The sequence below is a fragment of the Sitophilus oryzae genome, unplaced genomic scaffold (genome assembly GCF_002938485.1).
Source record: "Sitophilus oryzae breed Bouriz unplaced genomic scaffold, Soryzae_2.0 scaffold_306_pilon_pilon, whole genome shotgun sequence".
Classification (NCBI taxonomy): Eukaryota; Metazoa; Arthropoda; class Insecta; order Coleoptera; family Curculionidae; genus Sitophilus; species Sitophilus oryzae.
The window spans coordinates 1,575,925-1,596,445 of NW_022146870.1; the positions used below are offsets into that span (position 1 = coordinate 1,575,925).

Below are 20,521 nucleotides of genomic sequence, written 5' to 3' on the forward strand. Positions count from 1 at the left end.
TCAATAGTGCTTTTACTATTAATTATGTTATTTATTAATGAAAACTATTAACAGCAGTTGATCCATTTGTTTGTTTAACTGGCCCAGTTGATACCATTCAATTTAAGTATTTTCTACAAATATCTGTGTTAATATCTAAAATATCCAAATTAATTTTTTTTCAGATAAAACACAGATTTGGTGTAATGTTATATGACAAATTAGAATGATTGATGTATTCATATGTTTTCGGTCACTTCCCGTTTCACCAAATGTATTGATAACTCCTCGGTATTTTTTACTTTATTCAATAAAGTAACATTCTTTAATGAACCATGTGGCTGTGTTAAAGCACTGTTAATCAGAAACCTTGGAAAAATAGATTTGATCGATCTAATGTCTTTCGTGTCGGTCCAATCATATTTCAATTTTTTTTAAATGGAACGAGGGTGGGCTCATTAGCATATTTGAAGGAGCATTTTTACAAATAATTTGAATTTTTCACATGATACAAGTCAAACGCGTCGTTAGCTGGATCGCATATTACAATTCAAATAAACCATATGCGAAAATGCGAAAAGAAAGTTACGCATAATATATCCATTCGATTGAAGTGTCATTTTCAATCGAATAAAGTAAAAAAAAAATACCGAGGGTGCCATTTAAATCAAAAGTTGTAGTTATTTCCGGTGAAACAGGAAGTATTGAAATCAATTGAATACGTCAATAATCCTAATTTATGTCATGCTTCCAACATGATTTTTATCAGAAAATAAAAAGTTGAAATAACCACATTCACCAATATAAACTCTATTATATTTCAAAGATATGTTCAAACAAACCTTTTTTCAAATTGGGGTAACAAAATGTATAAAACTATCTCAAACTCAATTACATTAACATTTAAATATTATTATTTTTTTTTTTTTTTTTTTTTTATATTTTGAAAATAGCAATAGCTTTGGGTACGGTTGTGCGACTCCAATTTGACTCCGGCATTTCAAGCCCAGAAGAGAGAGCCGTTCGATATTCACTGGGACAAACAGCAGAACTCATTGCCCGGACTTTTTGAAAGAATTAAAATATTGACTCTTCCTTCCTTTATTTATATTTGAATCCGTTTGCCTAATACATAAACATGTATCAGCTTCCTCAAGAAAGGCCATCTCACACTTATCCAAGGAACGCGGAGCAAGATCTTTATCTACCTACCCCACGCCCTGAGTTAGTTAAAAGTTCAATATTATACAACTCGAAAAAATGCACAATCACCTGCCATTTGAAATCAAATCCATAACCTCATTTTTTTCATTTCGCAGAGCATCGAACTCTTATTTACTAGACAAAGCCTTCTACGCCGTAAATGAATTATATTTGAATTGAAAATCGAATTTGATCTTGAAAACACTGGGCTAATGTTTGCTATTGCTATATTTACTAATGACATAGAAATTAATTTATTTAGAGGTCATCGATATTTTGCTATAAACTGGCTACTATTTTTGAATATTATTTTTAATTGTTTTATTCTTTTGACATTGTAAACATTTATAAATGTTTATTTTAACAATAAGACTGACAATATTATTTGTATAATGTTTTGTATTATCTTTTGTTTGTTTGTTTGTGTACCTTGTTTTTTTTTACTTTGTTTGTTAGTTTACCTTTGTCTACAAATTGAAAAATTTTTTGACAATAAAGGCTTTTATTTATTTATTTATTTAGCTACAGGGTGTTAAAGTCTTTATAATCTTTCGATTTATTATAATTTTTTTCCAAGTACACATACTGATGGAATGGAATGAAATTTTGAGGATAAAAGTTACTATAACTGCTAGATATTTTAATGATAAAAAAAGTGTCGATAAATTCATCAGTTATCATGTTTATTGAAACTTTTTTTATATTTTTTGATGAGAAATCGATGAGCACTTGTTTAAAATTTTCACCAGTTAATGACATTAGATTTTTTTAAAGGTTGCCATTAGACTTGGATCAAGGCAAATTAATAAAATTCCGTTTATCTCATCAAGGAGGCCGAAATCGAGAAAATATCAAGACACAACTTTTAATCGACATTAAATTATTTACACTGTTTTGCAAACAAGAGAAAAAAAAAAGTCACTGGCGTACATGCTCTTTTTAGAAAAAGATTCCAGTGATAACCCATATGCACGTCCCTGGTGACTATGTCGACATTTTTTCAGCTTTAAAATATCTCGTATTGATAACTTTTAAGTTCCATTTATCTGCATTACCTAACCCTTTTATTTATATATATATATATATATATATATATATATATATATATATATATATATATATATATATGGAGTATATATATATATATATATATATATATATATATATATATATATATACTAGTATAGTAGTAGTAGCAGTGTATATATATATATATATATATATATATATATATATATATATATATATATATATATATATATATATATATATATATATGAAATGAACAGCTTGTTAAGCTTTAGTGTATATTATCAGTTTTCTGTTTTTTATTGCTTAATTTCTGAAAATCGAAAGTAGAGAGTCAGGTCAGTAAAGAGGAACAGCTTGCTTTGAAATGGGCATTTCCACTTCATTGGCCCGGAAGCTTAAGCCTACCTTTCATCAGGTGGGCTGTCCAGGGGCTGGTTCTCACCGATACGGCAAGCAAAAACTTCTTCTATATCTACAGACGAAGTCGTAAAGTGTCGGTGAGATATTACCCCTTTACGACAAGCAAAAACAATTTCTTTTTTATTTTTATTTTTTTTAATTTTTCTCTTAGCTTTCGATTTTTCGAAATTAGAAAAAATACACAGCTAAAGGCAAGAAAAATATTTTTTATTAATATACAATTAAAGCTGTAAGAATTTTGTTCATTTCATATATTTGAGCGGGCCGAAAACGCTCTTTACCATCTTTTGACGGGAGATGCACTAATATCTCACTGACACTTTACGACATCGTCTCTAGATATAGAAGAAGTTTTGCTTGTCGTATCGGTGAGAACCAGCCCCTGACAGCCCACCTGATGAATGGTAGGCCCAGAAACCGGTTGTGGGAGTGGAGCTTGGTTCCCCTTTTTACGACAAGCAAAACAATTTTTCTTTTACTTTTTATTTTTTTTAAATTTTTTCTCTACTTTCGATTTTTCGAAATTAGAAAAATACACAGCTAAAGGCAAGAAAAATATTATTATTAATATTATACACCAAAGCTGTAAGAATTTTGTTCATATTTCCCATATATTTGAGCGGGGCCGAAAAACGCTCTTTACCCTCTTTTGACGGGAGATGCACCAATATCTCACCGACACTTTACGACATCGTTCAAGCTGATATAGAAGAAAGTTATTACTTTGCCGTATCAGTGAGAACCAGCCCCTGGACAGCCCACCTGATGAAGGGTAGACCCAGAAACCGGTTGTGGAGTGGAGCTTGGTTCCCCCCTTACGACAAGCAAAACAATTTCTTTCTCTTACTTTTATTTTTCTTACTTTCGATTTTTCGAAATTAGAAAATACTATATATATATATATATATATATATATATATATATATATATATATATATATATATATATATATATATATATATATAATATAATAATAATATACAAGTATTTCAACTGGTAGTATATTTCAACCCCAGAAACTCGTCTATGAAGTATTTTTCGCAAAAAAAATTTTTGAAATTTTTTTTGGAAATTCTTTTAGTTTTTAGTTTAAAAACATAATGTCTATGGCAACATAGGTATTAAATTATATTTACAAGAATTTAGCAAAAAATCATTTTTTTGGGAATTTTCAAAGAAAAATAACTCCGTTATTTTGGACTTATTTGAAAAACGATAAAGAGAAAATATGTTTCTTTTATCGAGGTCTACCACCCCTTAAAATACTTGCACTTATTTCTGAAACACCCTGTATAATTGGAAATGTTTGAATAAGCTAGAAATGATGATGATGATGTTGATACTTACAAGACTTTTAAATTTGGTAAATGCGTTGTAAACACTTCCGGTAGTATTTTCTTCAACTTTGGCGCCCTGTAGATGTATCTGAAATAAACAAAAACATACGTTATATTCTTATTTATATTGTAGTCAATTCAGAAAAGCAATTTCTATAGAACAAGCTTTCGCTTGGTTATGCTTTTAAAGTGCAATTCCGAAATGCAATATACACTAAATCAACTAAATATAAAGGACTTAAGCTTGGAATTTATTATGCGCTTTATTTAGACAGAATCTTTATTATAGTACTATAGGGTGTTCCAAATTCGAGGGTGTCTATTAAGTTCATCCTCGAGAAATTAAAAAAAAATATTTTGAAATAACATCTAGATATATAAAATGCTAATGTTTTTCTGTGTCGTCTCTACTGAAGTAACGACTTGCTCTAGAAAGTTGCTTTTTTTACTAAAAGATAGTTAATTGGCTCTTCTAAAAACTGTCGTCGCCGGATTTTTTGTTTTTCATTTAATTAAAAAAAAATAAGTATTTTTTTTCCTGATGTCGTGGCGGATGCGCCAGGCTTCAACTAGTTTAGTATATTTTAGTATTATATTACTAAACCATTTTGTGATAATTAAATATTTCACAATATTGCCAAAAATTTCATTTATGTTCTGCGAAAACTCGCTACCGTTTTAAATTTTTGATACGAATTAAATATTTAGAAGATGTTTTAAAAGCTGGAAACAAAATAAACATACGTTAAAACATCTTTTTTTCATAGAGCTTTAGAATACATACATGTGATAAAAGAAGGAAAAAATGGCACTGACTATACAGGGTGGTCAGAATTGTAATAGGGAATCGTCGACAATAATATACTCTGCAGATAAAAATAAGTAAAGAAATTCTTATATTTCCAGTTTTTAGTTGTTCATTACAGACACGGAAGCAGCTAACGATACCTTTATAGTCTCTCAAGTTTGCGCCTGATGAAGGGATCTTCATTAGAGGCATAATATTCTTATTAAGATGTTGCAGTGTTTAAATATGTAATAGGTCAAAGTTGTATTTTTAAAATGGAACACCCTGTATATTATTACATTTTAGTTTCCCTACGATTAAAAAATAAAGGTAATTTGATTAAGGTTTATTATACTTAAACCTACTGTTTTTGAAATATTTTCAATTTTGTGAATTTTTTTTTTTTTTTTTTTTTTTTTTTTTTTTTTTTTAATACTAAATATTTTGCTGAAGTTTATTTATTGATCAGTTGTGTTGCAATAATAAAATAATACTACCTCATGCAGTGTCTAAAAATTTATTTTAAATAATTTCTAGCTTTAAACGCCAATAACATCTTTAATTTTAAATTGAACGCCCTGTATATTTTAGGAGAATCAGGATACAGTCTTTAATAGTATCTGTCAAATACATACTTTTTTTACTTTTCCCTTCAAGTTGTAGAAAATGCATTTTCTTGCTAATTTAGACCTCATTTATCAATATACCCATGAAATATTGACATTTTAGATTACCTTAAAGCAACAAATGTACAGGATAGAAATATTATCGTTTTTAGCTTATCGTTTTTAGCAAAACCGATAATATTACTTAGCCCATTTGTATGCAAAAAAAGAAACTATTTAAATCTTTATAAAAGGGTATACCATTAATTAAATATAACAATTCTATTATTTTGCCCATACACTAATTAATTTCATATACTAACAACTAAATCTTGTTTTTTTAATAAATTATTCTAAATAAATGTGGATTTGAGTCAAAAATAAATATAATAATAAAGTTATCAAAATTAAAGTCTCTGTGGTTATAATAACATTTATTTAAAAAATGAAATGCCTTTGTAAGGTGTAACTTTACTCACAATTTGTCTAATACCTTATACAAAATTCAGTTTTTAGTATTTGGAGTAATTGTCATTTAATCAATCTAAACAGTCAGTTAAATGTAGTTTGAATACTGAAACCATATTAATTGGTCCTCTTTAACAAATATTTAAACAGTTTTTTTTATTTTTTAATGAAAATAAACAAATCATATCGACAATATTAGTATCTGGCCTCTTTAAAAATTTGGTACATCTTTAAAAATGACCTAAAAATGTCAATATTATTCCGGGTATATTTGACAAATAAGTTTTCCCAAATTACAAGAAATGCATTTTCTAATGGAAACTTGTAAAGTAATAAGGGTAAAAAATGGTATAACATAATTTGATAGACAATTTAATGTGTTGTTAAAATTTGTGCATCTGATTCTCGTAAAATATACAGGGTGTTCTATTTAAATTAAACAAGTTTTTGCCGTTTGAAGCTAATAATTATTTAAAATAAATTTTTAGACACTCTGTGTAAGGTAGTATAATTTTTATTATTGCAACACAATAACTGATCAATAAATAAACTTCAGTAAATATTTAGTATTAAAAACTTTGATACCCTTGGAGAAATGAAGCCTTAAAATTTTTGTAGAAACTAGAAATTTAATAATATACAGGGTGTTCCATTTAATAAAATACAACTTTGATATTTTTTACTTATTTGGGACACTCTGTATCTTGTAAAATTATTTCTATATTGTAGCTCTAATAGTCCTTCAACGAACCCAAAACTTAAAATTTGTAAAAATCTCATCGTTTAGCTACAATACTCCGTGTCGTATGTGGTGAACAACCCTGTATGCTTTGTTTCGGAGATTCAGAGTGTAGAAGTTTTTCATTTTTATTTAGTTTTTTTTTTTCTAAATAATTTCTGAACTAACGACCAAATTTGAATGAAACTTGGTATAGTCTATAAAATGAATAACTTTGAATTTTGACCGTTATTTTTTACCAACATGGCAAATATATAATCCCTCTGTCAAAAAAGTTACTAATATTCTTTAAATTGAGTGCCCAAACGAATCTTTTTACTTTCGTGAAATAGAAAAGGAAAATAATAAAACAAGTGAGAGTTCTTCCCCTTCTTGCAAAAATCAACACATAATATCATAATTGTCAAAAGTAAAATGTCAGCTTTTGACATTTCTAAAAATCAGACCAATGCCGTCTCTAATAGAACAGCCTCAAAGCGAGATTTATGACGTCATGCTAGTTAGATACTACGGATTAATGAATATGTTGTAGAATACATGGAAAACATAATAATTATTCCTCGTATTTTTGGTTTGTATTTTAAAAATGATGTAGTTTACATGACTTTAAAGACATTTTTTTATTATTAGTAGATATTGAATGTTTTTTGTTAAATTAGAAACCCCAACATTTCAAATATATTTTACATTTTACCCATTATCTTATGTACCTATTCATTATTTGTATATTGTAAAATATTTGCTGCATTTGTATGGTTCATAGTTTATATTTATTACTATAAATAGCTATATATATTGTATTTATTAGCTGTATATTATGCATATTTCATGTAAACTATATCATTTTTAAAATACAAACCAAAAATACGAGGAATAATTATGTTTTCCATGTATTCTACAACAAATGTATTAATGCGTAGTATCTAACTAGCGTGACGTTATAAATCTCGCTCTGAGGCTGTTCTATTAGAGACGGTATTGCGTCAGTATGGCTGCAAGTTGCTAACCTAATCAAATTATCACTAAAAGCCCGCAGGAACTGTCAAATTCAAAGTTATTCGTTTCACAGACTATAACTGGGCGTTTCTTTACATGAGAAATTCGATTTCGCTGTCAGTATGACTCCCACTCATTTGTTAATTACATTTCCGCTGTTTTTTCCGTAAAAATTGCTACCAGCAACCGTTCTCAAAATTTTTGGAATCGAAATAATCCATACATATCAACATTGTCAAAAAATAAACATGTTGACTAGATAGTTGTCAGTTGTTAGACCGAAATAATAAATTTGGAAATGTTTTTGTGCCAAAGGTTTAACAGTTCTAGAAAACATTATGATAAAACAGTTAATAAATAAATTTAAAAAAAATAAAAGTTGCACATTATGCCCATAGCAATTTTTCGGTTATTTTTATCTTTAGTATAACCTGCTGAAGTTTAATATAATATTACTTTACACCCTGTATTCCTTTACAAATTTTTCTGCCAATTTTAATATTTCCATAAATTTATCGAGTGTCTAACTTGTAAATGAAAAAAAAAGTACTACAACAAGGTTTTCACTAAAACAATTCAACAAAAAATATTCTTTAATAATAAATTTTGAAGGAATTGTGTAGATTATATTATACCATAAAAAAAACTTGTTAACAAAGCGAAATACAAAGTAAAGCAGCAAGTATTTGTATAATTTCCAAAACAGCGACCAGTTTTTGTAATGCTTATTTTAAGCCCATTCCTCTCACAACGATCCGATACTCCTACGTTGTGTTAAATTAAGCAGAACAAGCAGATACCTGTAGATTTACCGGTCTTAAGGGCAATTTCTTATTTGAAATGGCGCCGAGGACTGAATTCATCGCTATTTCCTCTAAAGCCAACATTAATTTCATTTGTGGGACGTTCCCTTTAACAACTGTGAATCCCCCTTGATTTATTTTCGAAATTGTACCCCATATACAGGGTGTCATTGAAATGGTGCAAAAAAAAATCGGGGGGTGATATTACTCCTAAAAATAGTAAAAAAAGTTCCTATAAGCATAGGGTGGAAAATGCATATTAAAAGAATTAGGGGCATTGAAAGGGTGAATTTAAAAAACGGTTGTGTTGAAATTGTAGGCTTAAAAAACGAGATAAAATTTCGAAAAAAAATCCCCTGCCATAAATTTTGACCCTAAATCAAATGGCGATAATGAAAAATTATTTGGAAAAGCGGAAAGGGCAGTTTTTGCAAAGATAGGGGATTGTTTCGCGAATAACTTTTTTGAGGTTATTTTTTTTGCAACGTGAGTTTAGTTTTTGAAAACTACATACTCTTTTCTACAAAAACGGTATTCTTGTTTCACACCGCCCAGAGCGATGGTTTTCGAGAAAATTGAAGGCAAAGAGGTTGCTCTGATGGGTTGCTAACTGGTTAATCAACATAAACTTATGAAAGTTATGGCGGTTCAAAAGTAACCAAGTAGTTATTAAATAATTAATTGGAAAATCATAAATTTCATGATATTTAAAACATCTTATCGCTTTAAAAACGAAATAAACTTTTTTGGTTCTAAAAAAAATTGGTTTACTTAGTGCCGATTAATACTGAAGAGCAACTACGGCAACGCATTATTGACTGTTCCAATCAAATTCGGACAACACCAAGGATATTCCACAGACGACACTAAAACTCACGATACCCTAGACAAGGAAAGAGAGTCTCTCTTTCCTTCTCTAAGGACAAAATACTCGGAAGCTGAACCGCGCAACCGCGGTCTACGTCAAACTCAGCTGAACTTTACCGCTGATGGACTTTGTAAACAACGGCATTTTTATAAATATCATAGTAAATATGGCCCTATTTAAAAACAAAGTTAAAAACTCATCAGCATTCCTGTATTTTTAAATAATACCAAAAATACTAAAAGCACTTTAAAGAAGATTTACAATTTGTGAATTCATTGAACATTGATTCATAGAACTTTGATAATTAATATTACAGACTGGATTATTTTTAATTTGTGTTGTTTCACTTAATTTTGTTTAAAACACTATAATAAGAAGAAACGTATTATTTGCCCACTGTGTAATAAATCTGGTAGTCTGTATAGTTTGTGGAAGTTGCAGTGTATTGCAACAACTATGAAGTAAAATTGGAAATGGAAACGCATTACTTTGCCTATGACTTTGCCACAAAGGAAAGTTATAAACTGTGGTACGAAAAACAGAAGATCAAGATAAATTATGCATTCGCCAAGTCAAGAAAATATAACGACTATATGGAAAAAAACTTACAATTATTATTGTAATCATAGTAAATCAGTCAGTCAAAAGAAACACTATGTCAAATAGTCTCTTTATTTTTAGGACACATTACACATTTGTTCTAAACATTCTTCTAAATGAACAGAGAAGGCCAGTAGTTCAATAAAAAGATCATAATAAATGAGTCATAAAAGGAAAATGGATAAGCAAGAGTTATTCCCAACAAAGTGAAAGAGGTTATTGGTTTAAGGCTTTATTTATTTTGTTTTTGGTCTTACTTAAGTAAATATGTATTGACTGTTGGTTAAGGGTTTTATATTTATTTTATAGTACTTACTTCCTGTACGATGTGGTATTGTTTATTGTTAAAATTATTTTATTGTATTGTTGTAATTATTGTATTTTCTTGACCTAGAACACCCATAAGTTTCTTGCAGTTTCTTCTTATAGGCCGTAATCGAAACTGCAACATATTCTAATAAAATTAGAACTATAAATTTGTTTTTTTATTTCTGATATGTTACAGTAATTAGCTAACAAATTTTCCTTAAAACGTTTATTTCCCCATGAAAATGTGATTCAATTTAAGAACTGATATTTTAATAAAAAGATTTCAACTTGATTCAGAACATATAATATTATTCTCTGCCCTGTACTGTATTACAAATTTTTCTAACCGATCTTCATTCATATGTAGGACATAATGATAATAACTAGAGTAGAATTCGAGAATAATGAGCTCCCCTCAAGTAAAAAGCTATGGTTCTCACTTATGCATCAAATTAGATAGTGATCATGCAATCTGTAAAATGAAACAATTTTTAATTTACACCAATCATCAATGCAACTTTGACTAAAATCACTTGATGTAGGCAATATAGGTATATTACCTCTGATATTACCAAATATCAGCCTAAATACATTAACCACCTTCCTTCCAAATAATGACAAATTACATTTCGTAACTTTAACTTTAATGATATTTGTATGTTTTAAAAAAATATATGAATGCAGATCAGTTTTTAAATAATAGCCATATTTCTAAAAATAGACTAGAAACTATAAAAAACAAAATGAACAACCAAAACAGTCAACTGAACTACTGTTAGCAATTTCGCATAATAAAATTATTATTGTTCCGATTCTCGATTATTCATAATGTTCAAAATTCCCGCAAAGCGCTTCTCGCCGAACAAAACCGAACTCTCCGTGTAGGATCCGAATGCTTCCGAGGTTTTCGTGAGTTTTAGTGTCGTCTATATTCCACAGGGTACGCCAGATCGTGGAGAAGAAGATTAGATGTCTGCATTGAAATGAATGGTGGTCACTTTGAACATTTACTATGAACGAATTAAGGAATGCATTATTTTAATAAGGAATTTTGGTAATTGGATTATTTTGCTTGTTAAAGCAATAAGATGTTTTAAAAATCATGAAATTTTAATTTTTCAATTAATTATTTGATAACTGCTTGGTTACTTTTGAACCGCCATAACTTTCATAAGTTTATGTTGATTAACCAGTTAGCAACCCATCAGAGCAAACTCTATGCCTTCAATTTTCTCGAAAACCATCGCTCTGGGCGATGTGCAACAAGAGTACCTTTTTTGTAAGAAAAAGTATGTAGTTTTGAAAAAATGAACCCACGTTGCAAAAAAATAACCTCAAAAAAGTTATTCACGAAACAACCCCCCACCCTTGCAAAAACTACCCTTTCCGCTTTTCCAAATAATTTTTCAGTATCACCATTTGATTTAGGGTCAAAATTTATGACAGAGAATTTTTTTTCGAAATTTAATCTCGTTTTTTAAGCCTACAATTTCAAAACAACCGTTTTTTAAATTCACCCTTTCAGTGCCCCTTAGAGGTGTGTAGTTCGTGAACGAACTTGTTCCAATGAACTATTCCGACCCCGGAAGAAAGGAACTAGTTCCTGGTTTCTCAAAGAACTAGTTCCTCAGGACCTATTCCGGGATCGAGACTGTGACCGATATAGAATGATATGCGACGGCGACGGATCGGCTAGCGCGCGTAGCCCGATGGTAGGCAGGAGTGGGGAGTGCCAGCCGCACGTTATCGGATCCGGACCTAGAGGAACTAAACTAAATAAAAGACTAGTTTACGTACGTACGAATCGGGCCAGCGCGCTAGGCAGGAGTGGGGAGTACCAGCAATATGACGTATGTTATCGGATCTGGACCTAAAGGAACTAGAGGAACTAAATAAGACTAGTTTACGTATGGATCAGCCAGCGCGATTGATGCTAGGCAGGCGTGGGGAGTGCCAGCCGTATGTTATCGGATCCGGACCTAGAGGAACTATTAAAAGACTAGTTCACGGGAATCTATTCAGTCAGCAGATCCGAGATATAATACAAGGCGACGACGATGGATTCGGTCTTAATTACCACAGAAAATTGTCGTGGATACTGTTTTTGATTTTTAGTTTGTTTTTTAAATATTTTATGGGAATGTTTCACTTTAGGTCCCTAAACTTAAGAAATATCTTATAAAACGAAGTAGATATTCTGAATTTTTAGACAAAAACAAAAGGCTTGAAGTGAGGAAAAATGCAATTCTTCGTAAATTTTTTGTAATATTTGCTCTAATTGATTTGTGATATAGTTTTTAAACTCTGATTTGAGTTTCTTTTTTATATTTTTTATCTGCAATAAAACTTACCTATAAGGTAAATTAAAATAACTTTCGTGGCACATCATAATACGACCACCAGCAAACTCCATAAGACGACGCATGGTGTCATTAATGACGTGCAACGAAAGTTCTTCCAATATCCCTATATAAGTTTTAACATACACAATCACACGTCTCGTTATATCTCCGTACATTATAAAATTATACAGATCATACTGTGAATAGTTCTGACTGACAACGAAACGCATTAGCAAGCAAGGGGATGTCAATGTTAGTCGGGAACTATTGTGAACTAAAGACCTAGTTTAAGGAACTATTCCTCTGGAGGAACTAGAACTAAGGAACTAGTTCCTCCCAAGGAACTAGAATTCGCACCTCTAGTGCCCCTAACTCCCTTAATATGCATTTTCCGCAGTATACTTATAGGAACTTTTTTTACTATTTCTAGGAGTACTATCACCCCTCGATTTTACACCATTTCAATGACACCCTGTATTTGTGTGTACAGAAACACGATTATGAGTTTTTTTTTCGCGAAATTGTGAATATCAACTTGTAAGATTTAAAGCTTCCTTTTCGAGATACAGGGTGTTAAAGTTACTTAAAAAAGAAAAACAAATTAAGATATTTGAAAAACTATTTAATCGATTTGGATATAACTTGACCCGTTTATAATACTTATTATGGGACTTAATTTTATGTAATTAGATTTAAGTTTAATGGCCAGGGGCGGCGGTGGGGCATCGCTGTTAAATTATTTTAAAGGAAAAAATAGGCACGCCACTGTTTTTTTAGAAGTTTAATATTATTTTTGGATTTAGTAATTAAAAATATTATTTTTTTGTCTCGTGATTTTTTTGCCCATCTTGTTTACTTCTTGCGAAAAAAATTAAATTCTAATTGGTAATTAATATTATAATTGGTATTCTAATGGTACTTTTCGTTTTATTTTGGCAAATTCTATCGTCTATTAAATTTTCCCGATTAAAATCTGAGACACCCTGTATATCATATTTGACGCAAAATTGTAAAATTTCCAGGGATTTTGTGCCTAAACGGTTGACTGTAGCGAACATTTTTATAAAACCTTTTTATAGGAAATTTTATTCGCTTTAATTTTGCTCTTCACAAATTTTCGCGAAAAAACATATAGTTTTCGAGATATTCACAAAATACCGATTTTGGGCGCCATCTTGGCAAGATGGCATTGCATTTTATGGATTTTAGTTAGGGACCCCAAAACCTTCCAAGCAAAAATCCCCAATGACTGAACTATGGTACCAACGAGGAATTAAAAGACCAAGAAGAAGACCAAATCTAAGATGGGACTTGGAATATCAGGAAATTAACAGAGATAACTTGGACCCGCATAGATAATGTGTTTTCGAGACTTTGTATCTTTTACATTTTATGATTTTGACGGGATCTATTTAAATTCAAGTCATATTTGTTTTGCTTAAATCGCTTTTATACGCGCATACGAGATATTCTAATATTGATTAATTAAATTATGATATTAGAAATTCCTAGCGAACTATTTCTAATTATCGTGAGAAATAGGAATACACCCGAGCATACCGGAACATTCCATAGGTGAATAAAACCGAAGAATACAGCTTTTCCTTCTTTAATATTAGCATCATATGGACCGTTTATTTTGAAAGTGGTGTAAGTCCATTTTTTAAAAAAAATAGATGTGACATAATTTAAGCTTAATTTAGTGTAAACTTTTTTTTAACTAGTTAGTATTTTGAGTATCTTAAAAAAATTGGTCAAGTGCAATACAACATTAGACACTATATTATTACAAACTTTTTTTCCGATTTGGCTGAAATTTTGAATGCGCGTATAAGTAATTTAAAAAAAAATGAAGAAACACATTACTAAAAATTGTATTAATCAGTAATAAATATGTAAAAACTAAAAGTAAATATGTAAAAATATGTAAAAATTAAAAAAAAAACGATTAAAAAAAAGTCGCTTTGACTAGGATTCGAACCTGCCTTACTACAGCTCCAACATCATAGCAGCGTAAAGTCCTAACGCTTTAACAACGCGGCCATCGAGGACTTGAAAGATTCTATGTGAAATTCTTACTTAAAAGATTTTTCCCGCGACTACGTTCGCGTTACACCTCGAATCGTTCTTGCATTGATTTAAATGATTGTTTACTTCTTTATAGATAGAGCTAGTGAGCCTTACAAAGGCAATATTTAAACTATGTTTTTAAGAGTTTTAGAGCTACTCGTATTATATTTGAAAGTTAGCAATTGTCTATTTTCTGGGTATTATACAGGGCGAGTCTTGAATAAGTTCAAATATTCTCAGGGCTGGTAGATCTCGATAAAAGAAACATTTTCTCTTTACTATTTTTCAAATAACTCCAAAATAACCGAGTTATTTTAATTTAAAAATTTCAAAAAAAAAAAATTTGCTTAAATTTTGAACAACCACTGGAGTTTTTCGGTTTTTTCTGTCTGGTAAATTTAATCTACTACCTATGCTTATTGATTTATTGATTTATTGATTTATTGATTTATTGATTTATTGATTTATTGATTTATTGATTTATTGATTTATTGATTTATTGATTTATTGATTTATTGATTTATTGATTTATTGATTTATTGATTTATTGATTTATTGATTTATTGATTTATTGATTTATTGATTTATTGATTTATTGATTTATTGATTTATTGATTTATTGATTTATTGATTTATTGATTTATTGATTTATTGATTTATTGATTTATTGATTTATTGATTTATTGATTTATTGATTTATTGATTTATTGATTTATGGATTTATGGATTTATTGATTTATTGATTTATTGATTTATCGATTTATCGATTTATCGATTTATCGATTTATCGATTTATTGATTTATTGATTTACTGATTTACTGATTTATCGATTTAACGATTTAACGATTTATCGATTTATGGATTTATGGATTTATCGATTTATCGATTTATCGATTTATCGATTTATCGATTTATCGATTTATCGATTTATTGATTTATTGATTTATTGATTTATTGATTTATTGATTTATTGATTTATTGATTTATTGATTTATTGATTTATTGATTTATTGATTTATTGATTTATTGATTTATTGATTTATTGATTTATTGATTTATTGATTTATTGATTTATTGATTTATTGATTTATTGATTTATTGATTTATTGATTTATTGATTTATTGATTTATTGATTTATTGATTTATTGATTTATTGATTTATTGATTTATTGATTTATTGATTTATTGATTTATTGATTTATTGATTTATTGATTTATTGATTTATTGATTTATTGATTTATTGATTTATTGATTTATTGATTTATTGATTTATTGATTTATTGATTTATCGATTTATCGATTTATTGATTCATTGATTCATTGATTTATTGATTTATTGATTTATTGATTTATTGATTTATTGATTTATTGATTTATTGATTTATTGATTTATTGATTTATTGATTTATTGATTTATTGATTTATTGATTTATTGATTTATTGATTTATTGATTTATTGATTTATTGATTTATTGATTTATTGATTTATTGATTTATTGATTTATTGATTTATTGATTTATTGATTTATGGATTTATTGATTTATGGATTTATTGATTTATGGATTTATTGATTTATGGATTTATTGATTTATGGATTTATTGATTTATGGATTTATTGATTTATGGATTTATTGATTCATTGATTTATCGATTTATCGATTTATCGATTTATCGATTTATTGATTTATTGATTTATTGATTTATTGATTTATTGATTTATTGATTTATTGATTTATTGATTTATTGATTTATTGATTTATTGATTTATCGATTTATCGATTTATCGATTTATCGATTTATCGATTTATCGATTTATCGATTTATCGATTTATCGATTTATCGATTTATCGATTTATCGATTTATCGATATATTGATATATTGATATATTGATATATTGATATATTGATATATTGATATATTGATATATTGATATATTGATTTATTGATTTATTGATTTATTGATGTTTTGATGTTTTGATTTATTGATTTATTGATTTATTGATTTATTGATTTATTGATTTATTGATTTATTGATTTATTGATTTATTGATTTATTGATTTATTGATTTATTGATTTATTGATTTATTGATTTATTGATTTATTGATTTATTGATTTATTGATTTATTGATTTATTGATTTATTGATTTATTGATTTATTGATTTATTGATTTATTGATTTATTGATTTATTGATTTATTGATTTATTGATTTATTGATTTATAGATTTATTGATTTATTGATTTATTGATTTATTGATTTATTGATTTATTGATTTATTGATTTATTGATTTATTGATTTATTGATTTATTGATTTATTGATTTATTGATTTATTGATTTATTGATTTGGTTTGATTTATTGATTTATTGATTTATTGATTTATTGATTTATTGATTTATTGATTTATTGATTTATTGATTTATTGATTTATTGATTTATTGATTTATTGATTTATTGATTTATTGATTTATTGATTTATTGATTTATTGATTTATTGATTTATTGATTTGGTTTGATTTATTGATTTATTGATTTATTGATTTATTGATTTATTGATTTATTGATTTATTGATTTATTGATTTATTGATTTATTGATTTATTGATTTATTGATTTATTGATTTATTGATTTATTGATTTATTGATTTATTGATTTATTGATTTATTGATTTATTGATTTATTGATTTATTGATTTATTGATTTATTGATTTATTGATTTATTGATTTATTGATTTATTGATTTATTGATTTATTGATTTATTGATTTATTGATTTATTGATTTATTGAGTTATTGAGTTATTGAGTTATGGATTTATTGATTTATTGATTTATTGATTTATTGATTTATTGATTTATGGATTTATCGATTTATCGATTTATCGATTTATCGATTTATTGATTGACTGTGAGGTCTACAGTTTCTTGAAGCTGTGAATAAAATCAAACTTCTAAGTTAACATTAACAAAATCGCTGCTCAGAAAAAACTGACTCGGTTCCTGAACTAATTATAATATACCGTGGTGAGCCACTTTTGAGACGCACACAGTATAGTCAACTGGTAGTTTGACTCGTCCATTAGGTCGTCCGTTTTTTAATTAATTTTAACTTTTTCTTGCTCTTATTTTAATCTCTACACAATCGAATTAACAGTAGGAGTTAATGAATGGTGTTAATCTATTAAACGTACATTTTCAAACCCTTTTTGTCTTATGACCTAGCCTATATACCACCTCCATTAAAGACCAATCGATATCAATTTAACCCTCCAAAAATGGATTGTTAAGTAGATTTCTTTTGTTTTACGTTTTTTAGGAAAGAAAACGGAGTTTTATAGGTCTGACAAATATTTTTTTTTGTTTATGAAAAATAACAAAAATTTGGAAAGGCAGAATTATTATTGAGCGAGTCTATATCGAAAAAACAATGATTCATGCTTTATTAGATTATAAAGAAAAATATTTCCAAACATGTTTTTATTAGTTTTTATTTTTTATTCAGAGTGAAATATTACTTCTATATTTTTTTAGAGAGTTGATAAATATTTTCTGTGATTTTGAAATAAAACTATCATGCTTACCTACAATTTGATTGTTCGTCTGTTTAGAAAAGATATAGGGTTGTCAGAATTGTATTCGGGAAACTTACTTACTTACTTACTTATAAGTAAAAAAGTCGTATACGGTCATGTCCTAAAATGCTTAGTTTTGGAGATACAGGGTAGGCATAAAATACGACATACCTCTCATACGCCGCGAAGGCTCCAAGGAGAACGACAGTTTGTATTGAAATGAAATTTTATGAGCATATATAGGTCAATTCGGAGCACTTTTTAAAAATATAGAGAATTCTACATGGTGTCCCCAAAAAAAGTTACATATCAAAGAGTTTTATTAGAGAAGTATATGGCTAAAATGTAAGATTTTTGATATATTTAACATTTTCTAAAAATAAAGAACAATTATTTTTGAATTTCAATAAAACCTACTTAAATTGGAATTTACCCAGTATATCATAATATGTAGTTTAAATGACTATTGTACAAAAATATATGTAGTTTAAACGACTATGTATAAATCAAATTAAAACTTGCCTCAAAAAATTATACAGGGTGAGAAAAAAATGATATTGAACATTGGTCTCCTTTAAAAGCAAGTTACTCTTTTATTTTAAATGGAACACCCAGTATATTATTCCAATATTCAAAGGGGAATTCACGTCTCTCTTCAAAGTACTATCAGAGTTGCCTACCCCTCACCACAAAAAGTATCATTTTTACTCCTAATAAAACAAAATACTATTTTCATTTCCTGGTCCTAGTCCTGCAAACACCATTCATATTTCAAAAACCTTAAGCTTCCAAATTACAATAAAAACAATCATACCGATGAAAACATCGCTGTCTTATCTCAAAACAATACAATAAAACCAAACAAAATTCGTTGTTGTAGCATTTGGGAATAAATTACTAAAAGGTTAGGGCAAAGGAAAACAAATATCGTTTGTATTCCTCGGGACAGGAGGGTCCACTTCAAAGCAAAGCGATATTAAATATGCATCCACTTTAAGAACAGGGAGGAATAAAAGTTTTACTTACAGAGTTTGGAGTTGTCGCAAATTGCGGAATACGCCCGTCTCTATGTGGTAGAAGTTCTCCAAGTTCTCCATGTTTCTGAAATAGAAAGAGAGGGTGAAAATTAAATAGCACTTAGTCGTTGCTTTGGGCTGTGTGGAATAGCGAAATATTTACGATGATTTTTTGTCAAGATTTTTACGGGTTTTGTATTTTTTATCATCTAATTAATGTTAAAGAGCCGATTCTTCTTGGGAATTTTTATGAATGTTAAATTCATAAATTTTAAACCATAGATTTTTTGTGTATTCGTATTCACTAAGAGTTATCCCATCAAAAACATAGAATGTAAAAAAATGCCAAGTCTCGCAACACAATGTGAAACCAAGTCAGTTTATTTTATTTCGTTTCTCCTTAAGCACCTACTTAGCGATGGGAACTATCGAATGGTTACTGAATGAATGATTTCAACTATCGAATAGTTTTATTCGAATAAAACCATTCATTCATTTGTATACCAAAGCATATGTGACAACCTCGCCGTGCAACTAAATGGTTATCGTTGAGCCACGACTATCGAATGCTTTTGATAAATGAAATTTAATATTCGTTTGATTTTTTTTTTTTTTTTTTTTTTTTATTTTTATTAGTTCTTCAAATTTTTATAACTTCACCCTATAAATACTGTGCTATTTTTTGGGTTTATTAAAATATTTAAAATAAAAAAAAAAAATTGTGGATTTTTTTAATTGACGATTGTGTGCATTATTACAGGTGTCAAAGTACTTTGAAAATTTGTTTGATTTTCCATGCCGATCTTTTAATTATTTTATTTTATATGGTACATATATGGTCTATTTTTTAATGGGAAATTTGAGAAGTAGCAATTTTAAAGAGAGATGAGATGAACTTATTAATTAATTTAAAAATACATATTTATTTTAGATGTTTTAATAGATTGAACTTAATAATCATATTTAAGTAATGTGGTTATCGAACTCAAACTATGGGGTGAAAATTAAATTGAAAGTTTACACACCTATATGAATTTAAAAAAAAAGTTAACGATGTTTGTATTTTGTTTATGCTAATTCTCTTACATGCAGTTTTTTTGCGAAGAAATATTTCATTAAAAAAAAAAAAAAAAAAAAAAAAAAATAAGGTAAATATTATTTTTAAATGAGTAATATAAATTACCTAATATAAGTAATTTTTGATTTTAATTTTTTTTATTTATACTTTCCTTCTATTACACTGCATGCTTAGTTTTAAGTTTGTTTGTTAATGTAAAATTGGTTCTGTAATTATTCTTATTTAATAAAAACGTTGCCACACACACCAAAAATTTAAAGAGACTATATTATTTTTTTAATGGGATCTAGCA

General features: G+C 28.0%; 1 protein-coding gene across 1 annotated transcript in view; it reads right to left on the reverse strand.

Moving 5' to 3' along the window:
* The window catches only part of LOC115884651 (lutropin-choriogonadotropic hormone receptor-like), a 124,857-nt gene extending 105,625 nt beyond the window's left edge, over positions 1-19,232 (reverse strand). The window contains exons 1-2 of the mRNA XM_030903307.1: positions 19,162-19,232; positions 3,982-4,059 (exon numbers count right to left, since the gene is read on the reverse strand). Coding sequence (XP_030759167.1) covers positions 3,982-4,059; positions 19,162-19,232 — 149 coding nt within the window. The remainder of the gene's footprint in view (positions 1-3,981; positions 4,060-19,161) is intronic.
* Between the last annotated feature and the right edge of the window lie 1,289 nt (positions 19,233-20,521).